The 27,836-nt window shown below is 35.1% G+C and overlaps 1 protein-coding gene across 22 annotated transcripts in view; it reads left to right on the plus strand.

Annotated features, from left to right (window-relative positions):
* Positions 1-27,836, plus strand: part of DLGAP2 (DLG associated protein 2) — a 445,650-nt gene that overhangs the window by 211,778 nt on the left and 206,036 nt on the right. For all 22 annotated transcript variants that reach the window (XM_038132407.1, XM_038132404.1, XM_038132410.1 and 19 more), the window contains one exon: positions 2,454-2,486. In XM_038132407.1, the coding sequence (XP_037988335.1) occupies positions 2,454-2,486 (33 nt within the window). The remainder of the gene's footprint in view (positions 1-2,453; positions 2,487-27,836) is intronic.

The raw sequence follows: 27,836 nt of genomic DNA on the forward strand, positions 1-27,836 counted from the left end.
GAATGATCTTTTCTACTAACATACAGTAACCTCACTACAGAGAAAAGAAGTTAAAATTAAGTGTCAAATCATAGCTTCTTAACAAAATTTTCAGGTTTCTGTATTTCCATATAATGTAAATCTACAAATAATTGAGTGCCATGTGTATGTTTTATATGTTGTGGTTTTAGAAACTGAGGGCATGCAGTCTCTCAACAACAATCATAGAATGTACAGATCTAAACAGAGGGAAAAATAGAAAAATAATTATTTAGAGAAATATAGAGAAAGAATTATTTAGAGAAATATAAAGATGTCTCTCTCACACAGGCTCTGTGGAAAGCAGGGCTCTGTACAACCTCCTTGTCATGTTGTTTACATGCCTACTAGAAGAGGTTAGTTCTTATTTGTCTCTCAACCTGTGTCTCCAGCACAACAACAAGGGTATCTAGTTTCCCCACTCCAGTGGCAAAATTCAGCAGAGACATTCATAAACAGAAACTTACTGGTGAATTATCCACATCCACAAAGTCTGCTTCTTACCAGTGTAGAGAGAGACGTGCTGCTGTCAGTTTGGAATGATTCCCAGCTGCTGGAAGGAATAGAAAAAATCAAACCCATGAAGTCTTCTCACGCACACTGAGATAGGGGGACACCTGTGTTGCTCACAGGTACAGGACCTTAAATAAACATCTGAAAAAGTCCAAAAAAAGCAGCAGTCTGGCAGGGATAATGCTGACACCTTTCTAGCTATTGACAACTTTCTGGCACTAGTCATAGCTGCAAGCCTTGTTTTGCAGGTAGACTATCTAGCCTGCTGCAGACTTGTAATATTGGCACTAATTTATGTTTATGAGGAAAAAAGAGGGAAGCTAGTAATTTGTACTGTTGAGTGGGGACCTTTGGAAGATGGTGTTTGAAGGTGCCAAATACATCAGGCAGACTTTTTGGATAGTAAAAAACTGGTGAAGCAGTTGTTAGCAGAACACAGAGGATCAAAAAAAGTAAGAAGTTCAGAAACCAAGTCTCGGATTACTCTTTCTTGTCAATGAGGATAACAAACTACACACAGGCAGGCAGCCCATTTCAGTAAAACCTCAGAAAGTCTTTGAATTAAATGTGGAAAAAAAGATCTTCTGAGCTGGTTCCTCTGCCTCACTTCATGTTATAGCAAGTGCATTTTTCATCGTGCAGTGGAAGAAACTGGCCTGGCTTACCAGTGACCAGGCTTTTCTTGCTCTTCACTGAAGATTTTCTCAAGCCTGTTGTTAGGGTGCTGTTTCTAGTTTGTCACCTCTGCTTTGGGACACTAATGAGTCTGTCAATACAATCTTTGGCTATATGTTTCAAGGTGCTGAGCTGCTTTAAATTTCATTCCTTTCTATCAGGCAACTTTATGGTGTTCTAAAAGTTGTGATCTACCTATCATCAGCAGAGCTGTCTGGAAAGACTTACTTTTCCTCATGCCTTTCCCACATGCATGCCACAGTCTCTAACAGTAGTAAAACCCCAGTGATTACCATGTTTAAAATATATGGAAGAGGTAGGGTCAAGTGCCACTACAAGGTGGGTTACTGTGAGACAGCTTCCTATCTGTGTGGAGAAAGTTCTTCTAAATAGCTGGCAGTGTCACTGTGGCACTATAGAGGTTAAACTGCTCAGTGCATGTGTTTCATACTGTATTTTTCTGACATTTTTTGCCTTTGAGTGAAGATCATAGCTAAAGTCAAATCTTTTATTTGTTATCCAAGGTGGAGAGAATTTCAGCAAGCCTTTGTAGTGGACTTTTATTTGCCAGGCATGTTAAACTGCTTTTTATACTGATTTTATATAGAAATTTATATACACACGTGTGTGTGTGTGTGTGTGTGCTTGCATATATATATATATATATATAAAAAATAAATAAATAAATGTAGATAAAATAGTAACTGCACATTTAGAGATTGTATGTTTGTTATGATGGAGTTTCCTTCATTTCTATACTTGAGTATTTTTCAGGGTGTAAGTGTACCTTTGAATGACTGTTTGACTTCTCTTGCCTGGGAGGACTTGGAAGTCTTTTATGAGAAAGGAATATAACTCTGTCACTATTACTGTTTGCTACCTCCAATAGTAAAATATTAGCAGACTTAAATTTTTTATTTGAGTGACTGTTGTCACTGCAGTATTGTACATATCAAAATACAGAAAAAGTCTTGTGGAAGCAAAAAGTCCTGCTACATGAATGCATTGTGGAGTCTCTGAAGGTGATAGTTATATAAATGTAGCTAAACATTTATATAGTTCTATTTTAAAATTCTTCCTGCAAGGATCGGTTTTTTTTTTTTTAAATTATTTTGCACCTTTTAAGAAATGCGTGCTGGAAATAGAATTGCATTTTTTGTGCCAACTTTGAGTTCTCTGAGTTTTGTTATATTTGGATATAATTATGACATCTTAAAGAAATTACAATTTTCTCATTTTCTTTGCAGAGTCACAGTGTACACTCTGTGGGGAGCCTGAAGGTGAGTGTGTTTTCCTACTTGTATTTTTCAAAGCAGCTAGAGGTGAACACGTCACTTTAATATTACTCATATATAATAGATTTGAAATAGTACATAAATGGTGGAAACCAATGAAAGACATTCTACCCTATGTTAGATACTAAAAGTTATTTGAATTAAGCTGAGCACATGCTCCAGGCAGGAAATACTTTAAAGGACAAATATTCTCTTAGAACAAAACCTAAAATATTTATTTTTAGTATTATTTTGTGTGTTTTTCAAACTAATTTGTCAGTGAGTGTGAGTGTAAAGAGACATTTAAGGACATCACTTTGAGGATGGAAATCATAGAGATTGGATGTAAAAGAAAAATGAAAAATATTTTTAGATTTTAGATTAGCTATTACATTTACATAGAACCTAACACATTTTAGCAGATGTAGTGAATAAATACTGCTTCTGAAACAAAGATAATTAAGCAGAAACCTGCATAGTTCAAATACATGCCCACATGGCAGTGTTTGTTGGTTTGTTTTGTTAGGGTTTTTTCCAAGTGACTAATTGAATACCAAGATGAGACACATATTTAACTTAAATGAATGCTCAAACAATGAGAATATGGTTTTTAAAATATGCCATTTTTGAAGAAAATACCTCTTATTTATTTATTTATTTATTTATTTAACATTGGTGCTCTTGTAAAGAAAATGTTGGAAGATTGACTTAGTTTGAAATCAACCACCTGGAGTCTTTCTAGGGAATAGAGTTCAAAATAGTCAGTGTAAATGGAGAAAAGTGTATGAACTAAAAATAAAATGATAGATTCTAGGCTTTTCACAAAGATATTCAGCTTTATGTCTTGAATAGTTGGTAATAAAAAAGTTTCAGCTTCCAATGTTTTATAAATTTAGTAGGGACAAATTATTAGGATATGAAGTCTGGAAGTGGAAAGCTTTGAGATCTTGCACCTAGTGAAATAACTCAGTAATTAAAATAATAATTATCTCCTTCTCTTTTGTTATCTACTGACAAATAATTCTTTTAGAAATTTTTTTGACTGCATTCCTTTAATAAACAGTCAATTGTTGATTTTTAAATTTTCTTTGTCCTTTATTTGATAAATTTATAATAATACAGATATATGTATGAAAAGGAAAAATGAGATTGGTGTTTGTTTGCCTTTCATGAGATATTTCTCTCCTGATAAAGCTGGCCAATTTTAAAGTTATGCATTGGATAAGTTCTGTTTTATTATATGCTGTGCTTGCTTCATAACAATAGTTTTCCTTTCTTTTCATTACTGCTCTTTCATATCTCTTCAGCTTTGCAAATATTAATAAATATATATGGAATTTGTAAAAAGGGAATTTAAAAAAGGCTAATATTTTTTAAAACATTTATATGACTAAAAACCCGCATTCAAAAGATAACTGTATGCATTACTGCAGGAACAGGCCTCAAGAACATAACATTCAGTTTTTAGCTATACAGAAATGAACTTTCCCAGGAATGAATGGATCACCAGTCTCTCTTCTAAAACACAGTATTAGTGGAATGCTAATTATTAATTCCCCGCTTCAATTTTAAAAATATTGATATAACTGTCACCTTAGATTAGTCACAAGACTTAGAATCTGAAACTTTTCCCTTGCCAGATTAGCACAAATTCTTATCTAACACTGATCATTCACAGAAGTTGGATACTTGATTTTGTGATGAAGAAGCAGTTGTTCCAGCTGCTGACTTGAGTTTTTAGAAGGCCATTCCAGGAGAAACTTCATATCTTTGTTGTATAAACAAAACCAAAGAACAAAAAGCCTCAAAAAGATCCTTTTCCTGTGCAATGCTCTATAAATTTTGGTTCCATTGGACACTAAGAGAAGAGAAGAACTAAAAAATCAAGTTTTTGCAGTGTTCTAAGTGTAATTTCTGACTTTCCTCTGTAGACTTCTTCAGAAATTTAAGATACTTTGTGCCTTGTAGTTTGGTTTTATTTTTTTGAAATTACAGGAAAATTCAGAGAGTATCAGTTAGATACTGTTTGCCTCCAAGTTCCTTTTTTCTTCCTCCTTTTCAGGTAAAAGAAAAAAAAAGTTCTCCAAATGCCTTAAAGCGCTTAAGTATATCAAAGTGAATTTGCAGAATTATAGGATAGACATGCCGCAATGTAATCCTCCTATGCTACTTTCCAAAGTGTTAGGCAGAGATTCACCTGAGAAATAGTAGATGTAGGGAAATCTCCCCAGCTTGGGTGAGAGGAAGACAATGTTTCACATCTTATGTTTTCTGGGAAGCTGTTTATGCCATTTCCTGAAAGGCCTGCAGGCAGCTAGATGTGTTCTGATCATGTTTGACCTTCTGTAACAGGGGTGACAGAATGGAAGCATTTTGCAAGCCTCAAATTCTGACTGTCAAGTTGGTTAGCTGTAGTCTCACTTCTCATTACGGGTCATCCTTTCTCTAACCATCACTCCCCTTTCAAAACCAGCAGTTTTGTCCTGGATTATCTAAGTGTCATAAAAATGACTGTGTAAAACAGAGCTCTTTGCTGGGGGCTCTTTGCCAAGTTTTTAGCAGTTAGTGCTGCACTGCAGGGAGCAAGTGCATTTATCTGCATACCCATTGTTGCACAGGTGTGGAGCAATGTGTGTGTATCGTGCCTATTTGGTAGAGTGAAAATGTATCAGATATGGAAGTGAGATAAAAATTATGAGAGTACAGATTCCCCATTTCAATGTTTTGCCTGGGACCTTGTGGTTCTGAAGTTAAACGTGTCCTCCTTTGCATCCTATCTAAAGAGAATGAGTTAGACAAAACTGAGGTCTCTGTTTAAAAGGAAGTCTCTTGTATGAGCTGCAAAGACTTGTGTATTCTGTTTCAAAAATCATGGGTTTGCTCTGCTACTGATAGTGTGCCAGCCATCATTCCTGTCAGTGTGAGATATTTGATGAGCATCAGGTTTTTTTTATACTGGGAGGAAACGAAAGTTGTAGAATCCCATTAGCATGGCTACTTCAAGCAGATCCATCTTCTGGAAATGCAAGAGCAACAACGGCGTGTTTTCAGGGGTAACAACAGCTACATTTGGGCAAGGGATCTGCAGTTGATGGATTATGTTGTCATGGTAAACATTGCTGGGTTGTTCTTTGCTGTATTCCTGCTCAGATTTAAAGTGAGGATGCCATGTTATAGACGTGTCTAGCTCAGTCTTTGTGACAGCTGAAGTACTCTGTCACACACAGACTGGTGTAGTCATGAGACGTTTCAGGAACAGTTTTCCCCATAAATCTTCTAGCAGATATTTCTGTTCTTTCTAAACCTTTGTATTTATTCACAGAAGGTTTTGAAAGGACAGTATTATCAAATGTAATTTTCTGTATCGTCAAAGCATAAAACAAGTGCTTTTGCTGGCAGCTAAGGTTTCAGTAGACCACTCTTTCTTCTCAAAACCTATACAAATGAAAGCTTTTCTTCCAGGCATTTTTAATATCCTTCATAACTCCAGTAGTGTCTTACTCTTTCTATGATTTGACCAGGTAATTCGGATTCTTCCTCAATGTCTCAGGTCTCTTTTGGGCTGTGGTATACACCTAAAGTTTGAATGAAGTTTGCCCATTATTTTTTGCCTGTAACTGGCACAAGAACACTGGTTGGTGTTGTTAGACTTGCTGGTTTGTGGTAGCAAACTGTAAATAGTGAGACTTTTAATTAGTAAAATAAATATTCTATGCAAAATGAGAGCTTAGAGGAGGCCTATTTCTTAATGTATCTCATAATACACATTGGGTTTTTTTCCCTAAACTTGTTCTTCTGTTAAACAGTTAATATTTCGTACAGCCAAAGCATAGATACTGAATTGCATTTTGTCAAAAGATTCAGAAATTTCTCACTATTAAATTTTATCTGATAATAAATCCAATTGTCAGAAAATTAAGATTTTTTTACTGTTGATTTCAATTTTGAGATCAGATGCCAATAAAATTTTGTCTTGCTTTGAGAAAGAAAAGTTTGTGCAAAATTTCTAGCAGTTAGAATGCTAGAATGCTAGCATATGTCATAGATTTACCCTTTCATAAGTTTATATCAATTACTTGTAGGAAGACTTTTAATATGATTAATAGTGGAAGATTAATTTAATTGATTTTTACTCTATTTTTATTTAGTAAAAGAAGTTCTGAATGTTCTGAAATGAAACCAAATTGTACTGCTTAATTTTATTTGCTCACAAGATGCATAAAATATTCAGCATTACTTGGAAAATAAAAGAAATCTACATAAATAGTTGACTGTAAAAACAAAAAACTCTATATTCCTTGATGAAAAAAATGTATTTTTCAGATATGTCAATGTTAGAGAGATGTATTTGTTTTAGGTGCTATTATCTTTGTTGCCTTTTGTGCTCTGGTTAATGCTAGTGTGTTGGAGTTTCGGGGGAAATCAGTCTGGTTTTTTGCTTTGTTTTGTTGGTCTGTTTTATTTTTTTTGGTTGGGGCTTTTTGTTTGGTTTTGGATTGTTTTTCTTCTTTAAATAAAGAATCTGGAGAGTAGGTAGTTCAAAAAAATACCCTAAACTTGGCAATATGTCTTAATATTGATGGTTTTCCATCTGTGTAGTTTTGGCTCTGAGTACAAACATTTCCCTTGGTATCTCATGGAAAACTATTACAGGCATATTAATAACTCCAGAGAATTTCTTTAATCTTCATTTTGCTAATCTTAACATTTAGTAATCTACAATGAGAGCTGACAGTTTTGCCACTATTAGCAATGACTTTCACGAGTCCTATAGTCTTAACTTTTTATACTTCTGTTGTATTTACTAGACCAATAATTGTAATAAAATAAAAGTTGTCTGAGGAAGCCAAGTAAATTTCCCAACACATAATCCTGACTTTTTAAGGAAAAAATAATGCATAATAAAATATACTTTGCCTAGTGTTAATATTTCTTCTTTTCCTGCTATTTATTAAAAAATAATAACAATTTTTTCTTCGCATGAGAAGTTTCTTGTCTGTATATGCACCATGAAATACTTAAATAGATTATGGTTCCTGCTATGAATATAATAATAATTCATAATTATTACCTGAAGTGATTGAGATAATGCTGAGCTTATTCAGTCATGAATGAAAAAAATTATGTAAATGTAAGGTCAAGATCTTCAGTCTTTCTGCTTTGACCTATTTGTACACCAACACCTTGGTTTTCATGAACAGACACATTTGGGTGCCTGGATGAACCTCCTTTCTAGCATTTAAATAACGATTAATAAAATTACTGGTATGAAACTTCCTCCTGATTGAAGTATTGTTAATAAACATTTTTTAACACTTTAGTTACTACTCTCAAAGTGATTTGATTTGCCATTTTTATAGAAATTTTTTCAAATTTCACAGAATTGTATTGCTGTCGTACTCCATTGGGTAGTTTGTGAATATTGAACATTTTTTTACAAAAACAGGCAAGTTAGTTACAGTATACATTTTTTAAAATAACCTGCAGAATTTGGAGAGTGTATGAACCTAAATATTTTAAATTCTCTTTCTCACTGGGCTAATATGTGAGATTCTACCAGTTAATTTCTTTAGAATACCAAGTTAGAGGATATTCACAGTGGGCATTATTCTTGAATTGTGCTGGCTTTTATATAAAGTGAAATCATGATGTGTATCATGATTTTTAGGAAAGAGTTGTAGTATTTTTTCTTCAGACAATGTTGAACTACAGGTTGCTGCTGCCTTTTCATGTTGCCTGCATTTAGGCATACAGAAAAAGTTGTCTACAAGATGTCTGCTAAAGATTTAGCTGCTGAAAAGGTTCTCAGTTTCTGGCTTTACTTGAAATATTCGAAAATTCAATTTTGTACCGTCATATTTATATAGTTTAAAAATTTATATATGACATTATTAAAATTAATAATTTTGTCTATAACTGTAATAAAGCTGCCCATTTTATCTAGTTGAATTGAAATAGATAATGGTACTTTCAAAAGACTCGGTCCTATGTAAACTGAGTGTGAGATACGGTGATTCTAACTTTGGTTCTTTTAGAGTCTAGCTTGTTGTTACTTAAGACAGAAATATTTAAAGAAACAAATCTCATTTTATTTTAAGAAAATAAATTATTTTCTTTAATAAAGTGTGTGCCAGGCCTTCACTTAATTTATATTTGGAATAAATTAAATTTAATTATTCTTTTCTTTTTACTTCTCATATATAAAGGAAACAGCTGTACTCAAAACTACAACATTGTTCTTGTTTTTTTCATCTACTGATCCACTCCCCTGAGTTTTGCAAACCAAAAAAAGAAAAAAACCTGATTTAATTTAGATAAATAGAATGTAATCCCAAATGCACATTCATTTCACATTGTTGTGATTAAACAAACAAACAAACCCAAAGACAAGGACCATCTTATCTCTTTTGCTCCAATACGACTGAATAAGGGAAAAGCTGATTAGATTTCTGGGGATGAGGGGAGAAAAGTTGGCCTCAAAGGCTATAGTCAGCACATAGTTAAGGCTTCAGGCAGCATTAGAAATGTGAATATTTCCTCTGCCAACAGTGGATGAAGTTGCAAAAGTAATTTAGTCCTGTAGGGGAATAAATTCAGGGGGGAATAAAGTCTCAGGACTGCAGTGTTTGCTGGAGTGGAGGCCAGTGTGAGCAAGGTCAGTGCAGCCCAGAAGATGCTGATATTTTAAAGGAACCTTTGCATGGAAGTAGATATATATATGTGTACACTTCTTGCTTCCATTTTTCTTCTTTTGCTAACAGATTAGCACCTTTTCATATTACATGAAATGTCCTGTTTTGAGTAGCTGTTCTTATATGTCAGGTTTTGTGCTGAATGTTAATTTCTGCAGAAGGACCTTCCTCTTAAAGATGTTGTTTTAGAAGTATGTCTCATAAATAGGAACTTTTATAGTGTGAGCTGTCTGTGCTTTCCCTTAGCTTCTAATTTCCATGCTCTGTAATTCAACTGTAATAATTTTATGTATACCTAGAAGAGCTCTCTCTGTTGAACAATGTCTACAGAATATTGCCTACAGCTTCTAGCATGCTTTATGTTTTAGAAACATACTTCTGTGTCTTTGTAAGATAAGAATCATGGCGGATTTCTACCAAAAGATAGAGTTTTCTTTTTTTTTTTTTTTTTTTTAAAGGTGGCATATTTCAACATTCATTCCTTCTTTAATTTACTATGGACTTGACCCAGTGAAGCTGAAATAGCTGATATTATGGGTCAGGGTTTGTTTGTTTGGGTTTTTTATTTATTTGTTTGGGGTTTTTTTGTCCTGCAGTATGTAGATTGGGGTGGACAGTTTGCAAATGTGGTTTGATTTTCACCATATCACTCCCTGCACCTGTCCTTTAGTCCCAGGCTCAGGTAAGGCTTGGATGGTCATCCTGGCCTCCACAGACACCTGCTTAAAAGGAAGCCTAGGCCTGCCTTAGCTTGCAGTTTATATCTAACAGGAGCCTCGTGCAGCTGGGGAATTGTTAGTATCTGTCGCTTTTGCGCCGTGAGCAACACAGGAATAGACAGGAGGCAATCTTGTACAAAAGAACAAGAAGCTTTTATTTGAAAGAACTGCGCGGTTTTTATAGAGTGTTACGATAGATTCTATTTGATTGGCTAATTAACAAAAACATCTTCCTCACACACTGTCCTTGAGAAGGAGAAAAATTAGAAGTAGGAAAACACCACCTGCTAATTATTTGTACTTAACAAATTATCATGTCCCTACAGTTCCCTAAAAATTCTCACAAGCCACTGTGAGAAGCGCTTGCCGTTTCTCTCTCTCTGTCCCATTGCATCCACAGGTATCTTTGTCCTTTTACAGGAAAAGGTGAGGCTAATTCTAAATCTAAACTTGAATATGAGTGAGATGCAAAATGCTCTAAGGGCCACTGGATTTTCTCTATGCAATATTAAGTTATTGTTTCTCAATCAGTGTTTAAGTCTTCTGAGTAGAGGGAGAGTCTTAAAAAAACCTGCAATTATAAAGTTTGAGAAGCACAGATGTAAAAGAAAGCAGCAAAAAACTTTATTCCTATCACCACATACTGCGACTTTCAAGACTGAATTTTTTCAATCCATCTTCTGAAACCTATGCACAAATAAATTACATGATTATTATTGCACACACGTACACATTTCATTCTGTTTGAGCAGATCATGAATGATTTTTACTTTGATTCTAGATCATTAATCTGAAAAGGTTTAGCAATAGTGTGCTGGCAAAAGGAACATGGTTTTGAAGACAAAACCTGCATTAATTTAAAAGAGATTTCCATGCAGAAAGAATGCCAGTTTCTCCTAGAGTGTACATTTGCATAAATCTTAGATAACGTCTGGCAACATTCATCTCAACAATGTATGAAAATCCTGGGCTCTTACTTAGTGTAAAGCTACAAGTGATATTAGTGGAAATATTATGTAGAAAAAGAACTAGGACTTTCACAGCAAAGAACTTCAAGCAGATTGATTTAGTCTTCTGTACCTGCTGATTATTTTCCATTACCTTTCATCACAATCATAGTCACTGAAATCTTCTCACGCCTTATAAAATAATAAAGGAAACGTTTTTCTGGTATAATATGTGAGAAAGAAATAGTTTTCTGTATGTGGTTGGAAATATTTTTTTGGATCTGCTGACTGTTCCTGAAAATGAAAAATATTATGGCAGCAACTGTGTTAATAACAATTAGCTTGTGCAGATGAAAGCTGAAAAAGCTTTTCAGTGGTGTTCTCTGAAAAATATTTCAGAAAAATCTTGACATAGTATTGTTCCAGTTACTGGAAAAATGCATTTCCAGGTTCATCAAGAGGCAGCACGCCCTTCACATGCAGTACAATTCCTATCCCAGAGCTGGTTTTACAAATTTTGACCCCACACAATACAGCAGAAACTCGGGTGAGTTTGTTCTTTCCCCACAGCTTATTTTTCTCAGTGGTACAAATGGACTACCACTGAAATCCTCAGCATGCTTAGCAAAAATGAATAAACCCTTACATTAATACTTTACAAAGGTCATGGTTCACTTTTTAATTGTTTTATTTAACGTAGCCCATGAAAAGATAATAGGATAAATGCATTCTGTCAGATATAGGGCTTTGTACATGGTCCAACAAGTTATGTGGAAGAAAATATAATTTTGTTCACTGTTTAGAATGGACTCATTGTTTAATTAGAAACTTTGAGTGTTGAACTTGGTTACACTAATGTCTGTTATCAGCATTCCTTATGAGACAGACTAATTATTAAAACATGGAAATAATTTATCTTTCAGTGTATGCAGAGACAGTAATCTCTTGGGGGTTTTTAGCTTGTGTTGAATTTTCATTCTGCCATTAAATTTTTTGTTTGTCAAGTATATAATAGTGTCCTTCTTAAGAACTGAATGTCTGTGTTTGCAAATCAGAGACTCCATTCTGAAAAGAAACTTTCAAGATAATTCCATCTTAACAGTCTCTGTTCCTTACCAAAAGCATCCAAAACTACTGATGGAACAACATTCCTCTTGTAGATTATTGTAAGTTATGGATTTTGTGAACTGAAATAAGACGTTAAGTTAACGCCTTATCCTAGTGAATGGAACTATGGATATTTTATTTTTGCCTTCTCCTCAATAACCTTCAGTTCATCATATAGATCTAGAAGAAAATTAATTCCCTTACTGGTGAAGAACATGTGCGTGTTTTCTTCGTTTTGCTTTGTATTTACTGTGTATAAGCTACGTTAAAAATAGTTTTGTGCTAGACATAATGATTTTCCCTTTTCTTGGGGTGAAGCACCTGATTAAGTGGTTGTTTAACCACTGCAATATTTGCCTTGTACCACAGAAACAGCAGGCAGGATCTGGAGGATATTCCTGAAGACAAGCCAAAAAATAATCTTCTTTATTTGGTCTATGCTAGCAGACTACACACTTTATCATCAAGAAAAGTCCATGCAGTTCAAATTCTGGCCTTTTCTTCTGTAAGATAAATCTGATACCATAAGGTTTATGTGTGTGTTATTTTTTCTAGCTAGCCAGTTGCTGAGAGTTCAAACCCAGCTTGGGAGAGGGTTTTTTTGAATGATTTACTTCATGTTGTAAAAGTGCTCTAATAAAAGAACATGTTATTACTGTCTCTGCCATGAGAAACTCTTTGCAGCAATCAATACGTAATTTAGGAATCGTTTTGTGACATGAGAGGAGAGAGACCATGGAAGGAAATTAAACACATCCATTTCTCTTACTGAGAAAACCAAATACAGAATTATCATCTAGCACAAAAGAGCAGCTGTGGATATGATAGAAGATGTAACAGAAGAGGGACAAAGAGCAACTTTGTAACTAATTCTTACTCCGTTCCATTGATGCAGGATTTTTTTCCAATGTCACAGCCTCTAAAGAATGGTGGTTTTAACCCCTGCAGTGAATTTGGCCCCATTTTAACATTTTAATATTTCTGTGGAAAACATTTGTACTCTGCTAAACCACATAGTACCTTTCTGCCACAATTATTTCAACAGAGCAAGCTCAGGACTTGATGTATCTGGCTGGGCAGGCAACTTAAACTGAAATTATTAATGTGTTTCAAATGGGACAGTTAAGGAAATTTTGCACTAAGTTTTTTTCTACAAGACAGATGAGATTGAATACTTTGTTCCTGCATCTGTGCTCTATTCCTAACATTATCTTTTAAAAATCAGCCTCTGAATATAAAGACTTGTACAATATATTTTAACTAGACATTGACAAATCAATCATTCCTACTCACAGCAGAAAGAAATAGGCAATTTGTAACTGTCTCCAAGAATGATGGAGATAACAGGAAGAGTTGGAGGAGAATCCAAAGTAGAACATTGGCAGAAGCAGAAACAAAATACAGCCCTAGCTGACTGTGTAGTTGCCTACTATCCCTGCTGGCTGATTGCATGGTCTTGCAGTAAAAGTGCAATTACTAAGCAACTCGCATTCAGTAGCAAACCTACGTAACAAACCCTCACAAACTGAAAAATGAGATTACTCATTAACATCTTATGAATTACATTTACAGTGGAAACTTCAGAAACAATCAACTCTGGAGATATAAATTCAGTACTTGAAGTTAAAAAGAATAGTGTCCTATATTGTATTCTAGAATATTGCTACAAAGACATTTTTTAAATACCATGTCATATAAATAATATGCCATTATATGTTGTCATTGCTAAATTTATATATATATATATATATATATATATATATATATACAGTCACTCTATATAATTTTCAGTAACTTTTTTTTTTTTTTTGTCAGAGGTTATTCTCTCCAGAAAAATCTGCTGCCAGAGAATTAACTGTTTCCAACAGAGAATTAGAAAAAAATCAACGAATCAACATTTGGATTACTTTTAATGTTTAAAACCTGCAGTAGTAAACAGCACAATTTTGTAGTGAGAGAACAGTGTTCCATTTTAATCTGTTATGAATCAGCTGTGATCACATCACAAAATGCTGTGCCATTCAGTAGAGATCCAAGTGACCACAGCAATAGAAGGCTCTGAGGCAGAACCTAACAGCTAGTTTTAAATAGAATCACAGAATGGTTTGGGTTGGAAAGGAAGGGAACTTTAGACCATCCAGTTCCAACGCTCCTGCCATGGGCAGGGACACCTTATACTAGACCAGGTTGCTCAGAGCCCCATCACTTTCAGGGAAGGATCATCCACAACTGCTCTGGGCGGCTGGTTTCCAATTTCCAACTGCCTCACCACCTGCACAATGAAGAATTTTTTCCTAATATCTAATCTAAATCTCTCTTAGTTCAGTATAGTAAATACATAAGGCATAAACTGTGGTCAGAATGTTTATGCTTGTTTTGTAGTGATTGGTTGTTTACTAAATTTTAAATTTCAGATACCTTCTAGTATGTGTTGGTTGAGTCCACAGAGACTGTCTTAATAAGCTGTATCATCTAAAAAGTGATCAAATGTACAGTGAAGACAAAGGGAATTTATGAAGCAAAAGTGACACTATTTAACAGAAGCAACATTTTAATAAAATTTGTAGAAATGAATGATAATTGTTTTCAAACTAAAATGTGGGAACACAGCAGGGCAATTCCAAAAATGTCGGAGTCTTTCTCTCTGACTGGCTTAGAAAGATAAAAATGCATTGTAAATATTCACAACTTTGATGCTCTCTTCAACTCACCAATTCCTTATGGAACATTTTTCACACTGTGGTAAACATCTCTCCTGTCTCACCCTGAATTTAGTGCCATAACTCCCCCATTCTTCTTTCTGTTTGTTTGCAGCATCATGTATCATATTCCATCTACTAAAATATGCACAGCAGAGAATTTTGTTTCTTGTTTGAGCAGGTAATACATTGATTAATAAATGCTGCATAATTTATTGAAGAAGTAATTGCTCTTACAGTGGTGAACTAAGCTCCCTAGCTATACTGAAAGCTTTTTTCTGGCTCTAATTTCTGGTGGAATAACATTGTTACAATGTCTCTCCTCAGGAGGAGTGATTATAATGAATATTAATTTTAAAGGAGTGACCTAAAAGTTTAGGTTGAGGTTAATGTTTGAAGAAAAGGTCAGACCTTTTGTAAAGAAAACATATCTTGGAAATGTAGGGACTAAAATGACAATGTGCTTACTAATGTTTTATAAAATAAATATACTCCATAGCTGATTGACAAGCTCTGTTTCAGATGTGAGAGATCCTTCAGTCCCTGTTTTACTTAGTTCAGAACAGGAACACTGAAGCTGAGTCTGTTGTCCAGATGAATGCTCTGGTCTGGATTAAAGTCTGATGTAGAACAGATCTCCAGTGGCCTATGTAATCATTCTTTCTTTGAAAGAGTAGATGGCTGTTTACCCATAATGGTACAAGAGAAATAGACAAACACATTAACCAAAAGCAAAATTCAGTCACCTATTCTGGTTCTATTTTTAAGGAATAAAAATGAAACTAAAGAAGTGTATGGAGACAACAGCTGTGTTCAGTGAATAGTTCCATTTACATAACTTCAATCATTTTGGTATTTCCTATGGTTTACATTTCACAGCTTGAGAGATGTTAATTTGGATAATCAGATCTAAATCTTGGCGTCTCAGTATATATTCTAACATGTTTAAGGGACATTTGTAGTAAGACCACCTTTTGGAGAGATCATGCAGTGGATTACTAGGCTTAAAATCTCACTTTTAGCAACATTAATTTTACTGAAAATTATTTGGAACACTGAAAGGAGAATCCTGCTATGCTTGCTGCCAGTAGGTTCTTGGTGATGTTTAGGATGCTGACATCAGGCTGTCTGGTTTGGCTTCAGTGAAGTGCTTGAGCTTGCAGCCCTTGCTAAAGCAAAGGGGATTGCTGACTCCTGGACAGCAACTTCACTGACCTTGTTTGATCCTACCTTTATCAGCTCCCAAGGATTGATTTCAAACTGAGTGTAAAACAAATACCTTCTTCAATGACTCAATTATCCAAGTCTGGCCACTTAATACATGATTTTTGTATTTTTATTGTATTTCAGAAACAAAAAAGATGAAGTAATGTTCTGTTTACCATCATGTTTTGTTTACCCTCAAGTTAATTTGTGTCTCTTGCCATTTTACTGCACTGAGCAGGGAAACAGCCTTGAATGTTTACACCAAGTAACAAAGGCAAGCTCAAGGGCTGCTCCGAGTGCATAGCTAAGCTTTAATGACTGGGTTGTTTTCCAGTTTAGTTTTTAATGACATAAAGAAAAGGTGTTAATGCAAAAAAATAAAGTTTGTAATTAAGCATATAGTAAGAATTAAACATACTCCTGAAACAGAACATCTCAGTTTCTTAGGTAAGCTTGATATCCAAATCCATTCTGTCCTTTGTCTTGTTTCTCAAACTGATGCACAAGACAAGATTAGTAACTGATCTACAAATTATTTCCCTATCTCCCCATTGTGATTTTCTTTATTTTGTCTTACTTCAATCAAATAGGCTTTGCAAAAGTATAAATCAATCACATGAATGCTACAACTTATGACTGTTTTGATTACTTTTTTTTTCCAGAGCTGCATATTTAACATATAAGATAGCTGAATGGGAAGTCAGAGAGGCAACTTGCAACCTGAGTACTAATAAACTAAGACCAATACATACTTCCTCTTTCTTGTATAGAAAAGTATTAAATATTTTGAAAAGTCCTTCAAATCATTCTCTGCTTACACTGCCACTTGTCCCTAAATGTCCATGGACTGCACTCATAACACAGCACAAGTGTGTGCTAGTGAGGATGATCGATAGAATTGCCTTGGAGGCTGTGTGATGAGCAATGAAAACTGCTGCAGCTCTCAGAAGCTCTGCAACAGATTTGCAAATTGTTTGATCAGCTGTGGCTTCCCTACTAAAGCTCTGGTGAGACTGGAGCCTTTCAGTATTGTAGAAGTCAGGCATGTCAGAGCTTTGGCTGTTCCCAAAGCACAGCAATGCTGTGAAGATGGAAAAGTCTCAGATTTGTAGCTGCTGTGCTCTGTGTCTGGAATGCAGAAAAGCTCCAGACTCCAGGATACGTATTTCAGTAGCTGAGGGTGAGCAAGTTACCTGCTGGCACTGTTACTAGAAGAAGGTGAAATAATCTGTTCTTGGAAGAAATTCAGAACTGGGGAACTTATTTAAAAAAAAAAAAAAAGAGAGAAACCAAAACAAACCCACAAAGGAAAGAGGGTTGAAGGAGGAGGTGCCATGGGAGCAGCAAAAAATTATTGCTGATGCAGCATTATATAGAAGTTAGGCTTGTGAGTGAGACAAAGGGCCATTATCATAGGACACTTGTGCATTTTTCTGTTGACCTGCTGGGCCATGAGGACAATGACAGAAATCTTCCACAGGATATCAGGAGACTTTCTGAAGTACACAGCTGCCATGCCTTGGACCAATGCACTTTTAAATATAACATTTAGCTGTGAAATTGCTGGTCAATCAACAACCTAAAAAAGGTTTATACGTTATTTGTTTAGTTGTCTGCTTAGCTGCTCAATTGAGCACACTTTTTGTCTTAAGCACTCAAGTTTAAATATTTCATTATATATTAGCAATAACCAGCTTAAGCCTGTGCTGACTTTTTTTTTAATTAGGTAGATTTTCAGACAGCTGTGGAAAAAGAGAAATTATTTATTTTGTAGATCAATAGAGCTGCCCCACCTATCATTGAGTTCCTATTGAAAACTAAGCATCAACTGGCTCTTAATTATCAAGTCAGCCTTAATTGTCAAGAATATAAAGCTGAATACTGCAGTGAAGCAATGTTGAATGGCATGGAAAAAAAAAATGGTTTTAAGGGCTATATATTAAGAATTTCAAGGATGAATGCAAGCATTTCTACTGTGCTGTATTTGCATAATCATGTTGCCAAAAATACAAAGCTGAAATTAAGAATGACTTAAAATTATAAAACCCTGAAATATATGAAATGGGACTTGTTTATGAATACTTTCTGTATGCAAACCCATATTTTAAATACTGACTTTCCTTGAGAACATTGCTGCTGTTATTTACTGACAGTCAAGATGCTTATGTCTATTTTATCAAACTAGTGCATTTTTGATATACAGATATCCCATAATACCTCCAGCAGTTAACTTATCTAAACACGGAATGAAGTTTCTTTTGCTGTTGAGCAAAGTCTCCTGTCAAGTGTCTTTGCTGACACAAAAACAACACAAGGCTGTTTTTGTCATAAATTACATTCAGACAAAATGTATTCAAAGTGAGGTCTTTTATAATTTTAATAAATTTTGAACTCATTATCTTTAATGTAATTTATTTACTATTTAATGTAGCGCCCCTTTGGTGAGAAACATAAGCAGTTAATGACCTGCAAAATGCTTCTATGTAACTAAATTCTAAAAGCATTTGACAATTAATTGAATTAACTATGTCTTGAAACCTGCCATTCTGGGAATATTCTAGCGATTGATAAAAAGCCTGCTTTCTACACATAAAGCAAAATTCTCTCTGCCTACAGCTGTGTCCATGATTTTCACTGTGAATCAGGGTACATGTATGTAAGCAGTCATAAGATAAATGGCCTTAGACTTAATAGTTTTAATATAAAAACTTATATTCTTATTTTAGATAAAAAGCACGTCACAATTGTACCTACTAGATCACTTGAACATTTGAGCTGTGTATTTACTTTCTTCCTGTAAAAAGAGGGTGAAATATCTGCAGAAAAGTATTTTGACAAGCAGTCCTTCCTCTTGGTTGCAAGTGCTATTTTAGCCTAGATTTTTTAGCAAGGTTTTTATTTATTTATTGATCAATCTAAGGAAAAAAAATGTGGGAAAACAAGGGCATTGGAAGTGGCACTGTCCAGGATGATCACTTTGGTAATGTTAGTTAGGGATGAAGATTTTAAATTTGTTTTCTATTTTGCATATGTTTTGTGAACCCTTCCATCGTGTTGTCCTCTGTACTTCAAGTCCACAGCCTGCAGAATTCCTGGGGAACAGGACTGAAGAACTTTTTGTGGTACTAATCTGTACAGATATAAACTTAACCCTAAAGTTATTTCCAAAAAGAGTAGTATCTGTTGATTACTCAGCTGCACCACAATTAACCAGTCACAGTGCTAAAAAATAGATGGACCAACTTGCTTTAAATGCAAAATGTAGCCAGTGACCCATAAACGAATCGTCAAAATTCAGAAAAGTATTTTGTTATGCATGTCTGGGGTAAAAATAAGGATTAGAAAAACATGTAAAGTGTGAGCACAATTCCTAAGTTCAGGGTGAGTTATTTATGTCAGCCACACGCTGACAAGTAATACCATCTCTGCTCCAGCCTGTAGACCCAGCATTTCTCTCTGCTATAGGCTATTCATCATCCTGCAGACGCAGTCACTGTCCTTCTTTCTCCCCCAAGTAAATTGCCCCGTGCTTCTCTCTTTGTTATTTTTTCTCCTTCTTCAGCAACTTCAGACTTCCTCAGACTCACCTTCAAATTTCGTGTGTCAAGCTTGCCTGCAGCTTGAATCACACTTGGCCCTGCTGTGGCTTGTTTACTTTGATTTAATTAAAATGCACCCATCCAGAACTCTGGGCGCTACTGACTCTCTGCCTTGCAGAACTGTACATTTCTGCAGGATTTTCACATTGCTTTCTCGATAAGCCTGGAACAACCTCTTTTTTTCAATTACAACAAGCAATGCAAAAATTTTCCCTCAAAACCACAATTTTTTGAATCCTTCCTTAACTACCAAATCTCTATTTTTACCTTCTTTTGCCAGTTAAGAATCAAATTTATTTCAGTTACTGAAGAAATAAACTACAGTGGTTAGGAAAGTCAACCTTAAAGTCACTATTTATTTTGGTATTCTTTTTCTCCTGGTGCTTTGAAATTTTTTATGTTAGCATCAGGAATGTAGCTTCATCGTATGAACACTAATTCCTTCACTGTGGTTGAAAAAGAACACAGTGTATTTTCCTATGTTACCCAAGTAGTTTTGGATAGGAAGAATTAGGAAATGGAAAAATGTGTCTTCCTAAGTTAGTCAGTAATTAAAAAAAAAAAAAAAAAAAGGAAAAAAAAGGGAAGAAAAATAAATGCGAGTTTCTCATATATGGAACCTCAGCTTTGTTCCTAACTGCTGAAAATATCAATAGCACTGTTAAAAATAAATACTTGAAGCAATTAAGAATCTGAATAAATGTAATTTATTAACCTTTTGCATGATTTTTGTTTTGGGGGCTTTTTGGGTTTGTTTTTTTGGGTTTTTTTTTAAGCAAGAGTACTTACTTATTCATCTTGCTTTTTCTTTCCTCATTCTTCTCTGTATTTCCAGTTCTATTCTCCAAAGCTTATTCTAATCCTTTCTTACTGCTCTGTTCTCTTACTACTCCTTTCCTCTCTATATTGCTCATGAGTTCAGTTTTTGGTGTGGCAATTGCTCTTTTTACTCCCTTTCACCCTCGTCTAACATCCTTCACCTGGCCCCCCTCTACAAGCAACAAAGAGAAATAACAGTGTGAGTGTGTCAGGGTAGACAGGACACAGGAAGAAACACAAAGCCATGGATGAAATGCAAGGTGTGGATTGATTTTCGTTAACCTCACCAGCTGGGGGATGCCCCAAGCAGCCCCTGGGCAGTGGCACACGGGCTGGGACACAGGCACCACGGAGCTCGCTCCGTGCCAGAGGGTGGCTGCAGCTGCTGTTTCCACGTGGCTTCCAGGGGTTCACACAAGCACTGTGGGAAGTCACTAAACCACTGGGCTTTGATCTTTCCCACAGCAGGGCAGGAGCCTCAGGTGACTTCGATAGGGTGCCTGCGAGTATCACAGGCCTAGGTTACCTAAACACAGATGTCCTGCTTGTAAAGCACACAGGACTAAAGTATTGTTAGTGTGACATGTAAGTTTTTCTACACCCCATCTGTAAATCACTTAAGCATGTTTGCAATCATCCTTGCCATTCTTCCACTGTCTTCCCACACCGTGCCTCAAGTCTGCTCATCTGACTTTTCTTTAAACACCTCTATAGTTTCAGATGAATCTTTTCTTGACTGTAAAATCAGTGACAGAAGCAGATGCCACAAATATTGCAGATGTCAGCTCTTGGTCAGATGAATCCCACCTTCACTGACTGCTCCAGCTTTCTTTGAAATGCATTCTTGGAAGGCCTGAATCATTTGATTATAAATCTGTCAAGATATGATATTGTCTAGGTACCAAGTTCTGCCTCCAGAGCAGCCACAGGGACTCCTAAAACTCTAATTTTTGTGCTGAGAGAACATTTCTTGCTTATGCATTGCTGGTGAAGAGAGCCATCACTTGGTATCAGAAGCAGAATTAGTTGGGTTAGTGCCTCCAGGCATACTTTGACTTTAAATCAGCAATTTGGGTATGATGAAGTGTGCATGGGAGGAGTGCAGAACAGCAGAGGAACTGCATTTGGTTCATTGCTGCTCCTGGAGCATGATTGTTTGCCAGATGCATTACAGAGCTGCTCAGTTTTGTTCCTGAAACACATTGTGGTTGGTGCACTTCTAAAACTGTATATTTCTAAAACATTTATGTTCCTGCAGAACCCCTTTTGATAAATAGCCTTTTGGCTTTGCCATTGTGATACAAAAACATGGGTGCTACAGTATTTAGAACAAGATATTTATTAGAAAGCCTTACACAGGTAACAAAGACCTTGAGAGATCTGAAGTCCTTATTTATATTTTCAAATCAAAAGGATATTTTGGCTAAGTATTTTTATTACTTTCATTAATCTAACTTTAGTTTTGGTTTCCATTTTTTTAAACTTTCTTTTCCCAATATTTGCTGCCAAAGATCTGTCAATATATCAGTAAAATACTTAATTTTTTCTTTAATCAACATTTCACTTGACTATTTTATTGGTTGTTATGCAAGGTACTTTTCTCTCAGCTTCAAATTACAAATCTCTGGTTTTCCTCTCTGTTTTTATGATAACTTCATCCCCAGAAAATCAAAATTACTGAAATTTATTCTGATTCTAAAGGTGGTTAAAACTGGCATAATACTCTGTTGAGGAAAAAAAAGGTCTATACTACACAAATACACATTTGTGTGCCATGGAAGTCTTCAGAGTGTGCTTCTAGGGTCTCTAATATGAAATGCTAAAAGGTGTTTAATGGTGTTAATCTTAGGTAATTTAGGAAGATTTTAATTCATTATCAAAATATTTGGTTATCCTCAACAAGCTTGGTTCAATTTATTTTTTCCAGTGAGTGTTATATTTCTTCTATCTATCAAACTATGATCTTATTTTTTGTGAGATCTTGAAGAAGGTTTTTGTGGTCTTTTATTTAGTAATGTTTTCATTTATATTCATGGAACTTTAGAACGGTTTGGGTTGGAAGGGATCCTAAAGATCATCTAATTCCAACCTCCCTGCCATAGGCAGGGACACTTTCCCCAGGATCAGGTTGCTCAAAGCCCCATCCAGCCTGGGCTTCAACACTTTCAAAGAAGGAGCATCCATACCTGCTCTGGGCAGCTGCTCCATTGCCTCATCACCCTCACAGTGAAGAATTTTTTCCTCATATTTAACCTAAACCTGCCCTATTTCAGTTTCAAGGCATCCCCCCTTGTCCTATATCTCCGTGCCCTTGTCAAAGTTCCCTCTCCCCTGTATGGCCCTCTCAGGAAGTATAACTGTGTTTGATCACTCAGAAGCCTTTTCTACAGGCTGAACAACCCCAGCCCTCCTCACAGGACTCCTGTTCCAGCCCTCTGATCATCTTCATGGCCTGCTTTGGACTCACCCCAACAGCTTCTTGTCCTCCTTCTTTTGGGGCCCCCAGAGCTGACAGCAGTCCTCTGGCTAGGGTGTCACAAGAGTGGAATAGAGGGGTAGAATCACCTTTGAAATGAGTGACTGAAGAGTTCTGCTTTCCTGTAAGCTAGATGTGTCATATATTTCTGGTGATATATAGCCTGCAGAAATCCAGCTACTGTGATTAGATCAAACAAGGGAGCCTTGTTTATAGTAGACATTGTGGTCTCGTGAAAGGTCAAATTTTCATCAATTCTGCACTAGTTGCACTCCGTGTTTTCCTGTGTTGTAAATGAGCACAATTTCATTAAAAGTATTTCTGACCTTTTTAGTGCACATACTTTCTTCTTGAGATTCTAAAACTTAGTCTTGATTTGCTCTTGACCTGAGAGAAAATAACTTTTTATTCAAATATTTTCCAATTATTTTGATATTCGTGCACAAGGACTAATGAAAGCAATTCAGAGAAATTGAAAGAATTTATTTTAAAAGCAAGAGCTTCACTGCCCATTTCAGACTTAAACAGTCTGTTCCCCAGTATAAACACTAGCTGCTTTCGGTTCCACTACAGCAGTGGATTCTGACATTCAAAACTACAGGAGCAAATTCGGAGAACAAAAAGCATTTGAGTTATTGAAATCACAGAGTATTTCATGTGCTTCTGTGTGTTTGCTCTATCAGCCTAGATTATATTTACTTTTGCAAAGGCTTTATCACATGAGAACAGCAATTCGTTTCAGTAAGTTGCTCATGTCCATTCTCTTTTCATCTGCAAATTCAGTTGAAAGTTTGTTCAAAGTAATAAAGAAAAAAAATATACTATCTTTACAGGAAGGATAAGCAGCAGCCATTTAAGTTTTTAAGAACATAAAAAAATAGATTGATCTAAGTAAATAGAATATCTTCTGAAATAATTTTTCTGTATGCAACCCATAATTTACATAAATGTGTGCCATCATAAATATAGTTGTTTTAAATTGCATTAAATCAGTCAAGGTTATTTCATTTTAATGTCTTCTTTCTGGATGTGACTTTGAAGATGAGTAAGACTCAAAATCTGCTAGGCAGGATCTGCAGTGTGGTTTGGATTAACTGTGTCAGTTGGTGTAGATTAATTTCTCTGTTAGGTAATAACTCTTGCTGCACTAGCAGTGCTAGTGACAGTGAAAGCCCTCTGACTCTACAGCCTGGACACATGATTGAGCTGCTTTGCTCTATACCATTGTGAGACATTTTATGTTCCTCAGTCTACCTGAGTAGTCCAAAAAATATGTTTGTACTATTCAGGATCATAATCCTTTATTTGTCTCATAAATTTCAACGTAATATCCAGCCTAGTGTGAGACTTTGGTAATTAAACTCTACACTGAAAGCTATGTGCTTCATGGATCATTGGATATGCTAATTACCTTTTACTAGGACTGTCATCTGTATTTATGTTGTGGTAAGCAATAGAATAATTTAATGTACTTGGCAAAATTGGTACTTATGGAGGTATTTTTACTGTGGATTTTTTTTAGGTAAAACATAGAAATATGATACTTTTTTTCTCTGTACTCTGGCTAAATGAAACTAAACATCTTAACCTGAGTATGTCTGTTAAGGTTTTTTTCACTTCATAAAGTGTATTTGCAATGTATTTTGTGTTTTCTATTGCACTTGGGTTTACATGCCCTTTTGCCTTTCTCTAAATTGGAACAAATTGCTCAAAGCTTGAATTGGATAAACAGATCTATTCTGTGTAATTCAATAACGCCTTCATATTGCACAAATGGTTCATATTGCGCTATATGGGAGGTTATCAATATTTTTTTCCTCTCTTCTGTGATACAAGAGCACTAATGCAGTGTCAAAAAATGTAGAGTGGTTTTCTCATTTACAACAGTGGTGCTCAGTTTATTCTCTAATTTTATGTCAAATTTTATTATTTATTTTTATTTAGGTATTAGATCTGATCAGGGAAGAGAAGCAATCGAGTAAATATATATGAATAATCGCTTAAAATGTAGCCAAATGCTTGTTTATATCTTATCTGAAAATGGTATAATAACAAATGTGACTTTCTTAATTAGAAAGTAGTGGTAGAATTAATCTTTTTGCAATATTAGTACAGGAAAACTACAGGAAAATGTGTAATGTCTTGTAAAGAAAGAGTCTATGTCTGTCTGACCTCTTTATGAAAATAAACTGAAGTTTATAAATGATAAAAATGTTAGATCAGACAGAAACCAGTACTATGGTATTTTCCCCCTGAAAAACTGACGTTTCAAGATAAAGATTCAAGTTTCCAAATTTAAAAATGTTGTTTATTTTAGGTGACATTTTGACATTTTTATAACACAAGTATGTGACAAATATTTGTTTCTGTAGAAGTTCCTGGTGATGTAGAAGCTATACCCAAATGGCTGGGGTTTTTGGTTCTCTGATGGGTTAACAAAGACGCAACTCCAAAACTGTCAAATGAAATCTGTGCCCAAATTTTGAGTGAGCTCACTGAAGATGCAAATAACAGAAAGTGAAACAGAACAAACTAATGCTTTTCAGTCGAAAACAATAAGACTATAAAGGTTCATATAAGGGCATTCTGATTACCTGTGTCTATTTCAAATGTCATTTTGGAAATCACAAAGCTCCTTTTTCAGTGTAGTACAGTAATAACTTAACTGTTCTGCCTCTGAAAGCTACAGGTGTTCTCATGTTCTTCAGCACTTAGAGGTGTGTGGTTTATTTATCTGCACAAATACATGTACCAATGCAAAGTTTGAACCAGAGTAAAATTCTTTATGTAAACACTCCCCCAAGAGATGAAATATATCATCAGAAGGACATAGTTTAAAAATTAAATCTCACTTTATTTGTATTAAAAGAAATGTCACTGGTGATTTTCCTGAGTGCAATAATGAACTTTTGGTTACAGCTCCACTAAATCTACTGCTATATAAATTTGAACATTTTGAGTATCTTTCAGACTTTTTATATTTTTATGTTATTTTAGAGGATTTTTTCCTTAAAATTCTTGTTCCATTATGTATTTACCAGTATGCTCCATTTTGTTTAAAATTCATTTTTTTTCTGGTAAATGAAACTGTATTTCTTCATGCAGAAATGGTGCATCTGTAGTGAAACTCACAGGAGTTCCATTTTTTTAGCTTGAGATGGTTGCTTTAAATATGGCTCCAGATCAACAGGAATTTTCCCCCTTTTAAGTGTTACTGTGTGCTTATGGAAAAAAAATTAAAGTGTGATTCTTGGACTGGATATCCACATAACACTTAAGAGTAATCAATATCAGGCTGAATGTCTCAGCTTTTCCACACGGTCTGAAAACAAGAACAGAGCTTACATTATCCAGAATTGGTGTGGAAGCATATGGGGCAACTTTGATTTGACTTTGCACATACCTGCTTTGTGATCAAATTGTTTTCCCAATTATCTGAGAAATTCAGGTAATATAAAAGATTACATCTGCTTACAAAGATTACAAGTTTAGTAGGATGGGTTTCACAGTCCATTCATATTGTAATGGTTCCTTTAATATCAGCCTTTTCAAATACAAACATACCATTATATTCCTCACAGTCATTAACTCTTCGTTTTTTAAATATATATTTTTACTTATACATTTGGAAGTCTACAGCTACTAAGTTTGCATCTCCTGCTCTAATGAATTCAGCCCAACAATTCAAATAAATTAAAAGCTTGAGGTGGCTTCATCAGCAATTATTAGTTTGGAAGTCTCTGGTATTAGAAGTGGCATATATTACTCGCTTATACTTTATTTAGCTATAGTGGTCAATATCAAATAACAGATTCAAATAGATGACATCAAAGAAGGAAAGTAAAGTAATTTAGTTCCTTCTCTTAGCTCTGTCAGTACCAACTACACCTAAACTGGACCATCAATATATCTGTTACTTACAACATTTCAAATACATGGTTCAGTAATATTCCTAATATTTCTTTCTCTTTTTTTTTCTTTCTTTCTTTCTTTCTTTCTTTCTTTCTTTCTTTCTTTCTTTCTTTCTTTCTTTCTTTCTTTCTTTCTTTCTTTCTTTCTTTCTCTCTTTCTTACTTTCTTTCTTTCTTTCTTTCTCTCTACTCTCTTTCAGTTTCTTCTTCTTTCTTGCTTGCTGTCTTGCTATGCAGTCTTTATAGTACTTTTTTGCACATTGTCCTTCTCTACCCTACAATGGCCACTGATCACCCTTTTGTATATAACACATTTGCACATATTGGAAGAATAATACTGTGTCATTCTCAGTCTTCTCACCTTCAAACTAATTATTACTTGACGTATACATTACTTGAACTTTTGCTTGCAAGTTATATATTCTATTTTTTCTAATCCCTTTTACTGTTCCCTGAATTTTTCTTCATGTTATCTCCACCTTCCTAAAAGTGCTGCTGTCTAAAGAGGATACTGCATTACTTGGAGCTCATTGGTGCTGAATTGTGAACAATTATTGCATTTTTATCTGCTCAGTTGCTGCTTACCTTTTTAATTCCTCTATTATGACTATGTTTTACTGCTGTTGTCCAAGTGCAGCACTGTGCTTGCCTCCAGGAATTCCAACCAGTGCCTGAAATTTTAAAACCCTAGTCTAAAAATAATTTTCATTCTAGTTTCCAATGTGCTTAGAACCCCTCTGGCCTTAGTCTAACAATCAAATTTGGTCTTTTTTTAGCCATTATAAGCAAAACTGGTGAAAATACTTGGTAAGTCTCAGACCTTCCAGTCCCTGATCCAGTCCTACTTGAAATCCTCTCCCACTCTGACAGCAAATCATTAGTAATTGTCTACTGAGAGAAATTTCTTGACTGATTTCCACCCATCTGACAGTGATTACATCTCCAGCCTTAACTTTTTTATGAGAATGTTTTATGGAATAGTGTCAGAAGTTTTATTTAAAAGTTAGGATATATCATATCTGCAACTTCCCTTTTGTCCAGTTGACTTGTAGAAGGAAAGTAGAATGGCTTGACGTAAGTTCTTTCTGACAGATGTACATATATTCTTTTACTAGCTTGTCTTCCAGGAGCTTGCAGATATCATTATTAATACTTGTCTTTAAAGTTATTAGGTTAATTAG

Source organism: Motacilla alba, chromosome 3 (genome assembly GCF_015832195.1).
Source record: "Motacilla alba alba isolate MOTALB_02 chromosome 3, Motacilla_alba_V1.0_pri, whole genome shotgun sequence".
Classification (NCBI taxonomy): domain Eukaryota; kingdom Metazoa; phylum Chordata; class Aves; order Passeriformes; family Motacillidae; genus Motacilla; species Motacilla alba.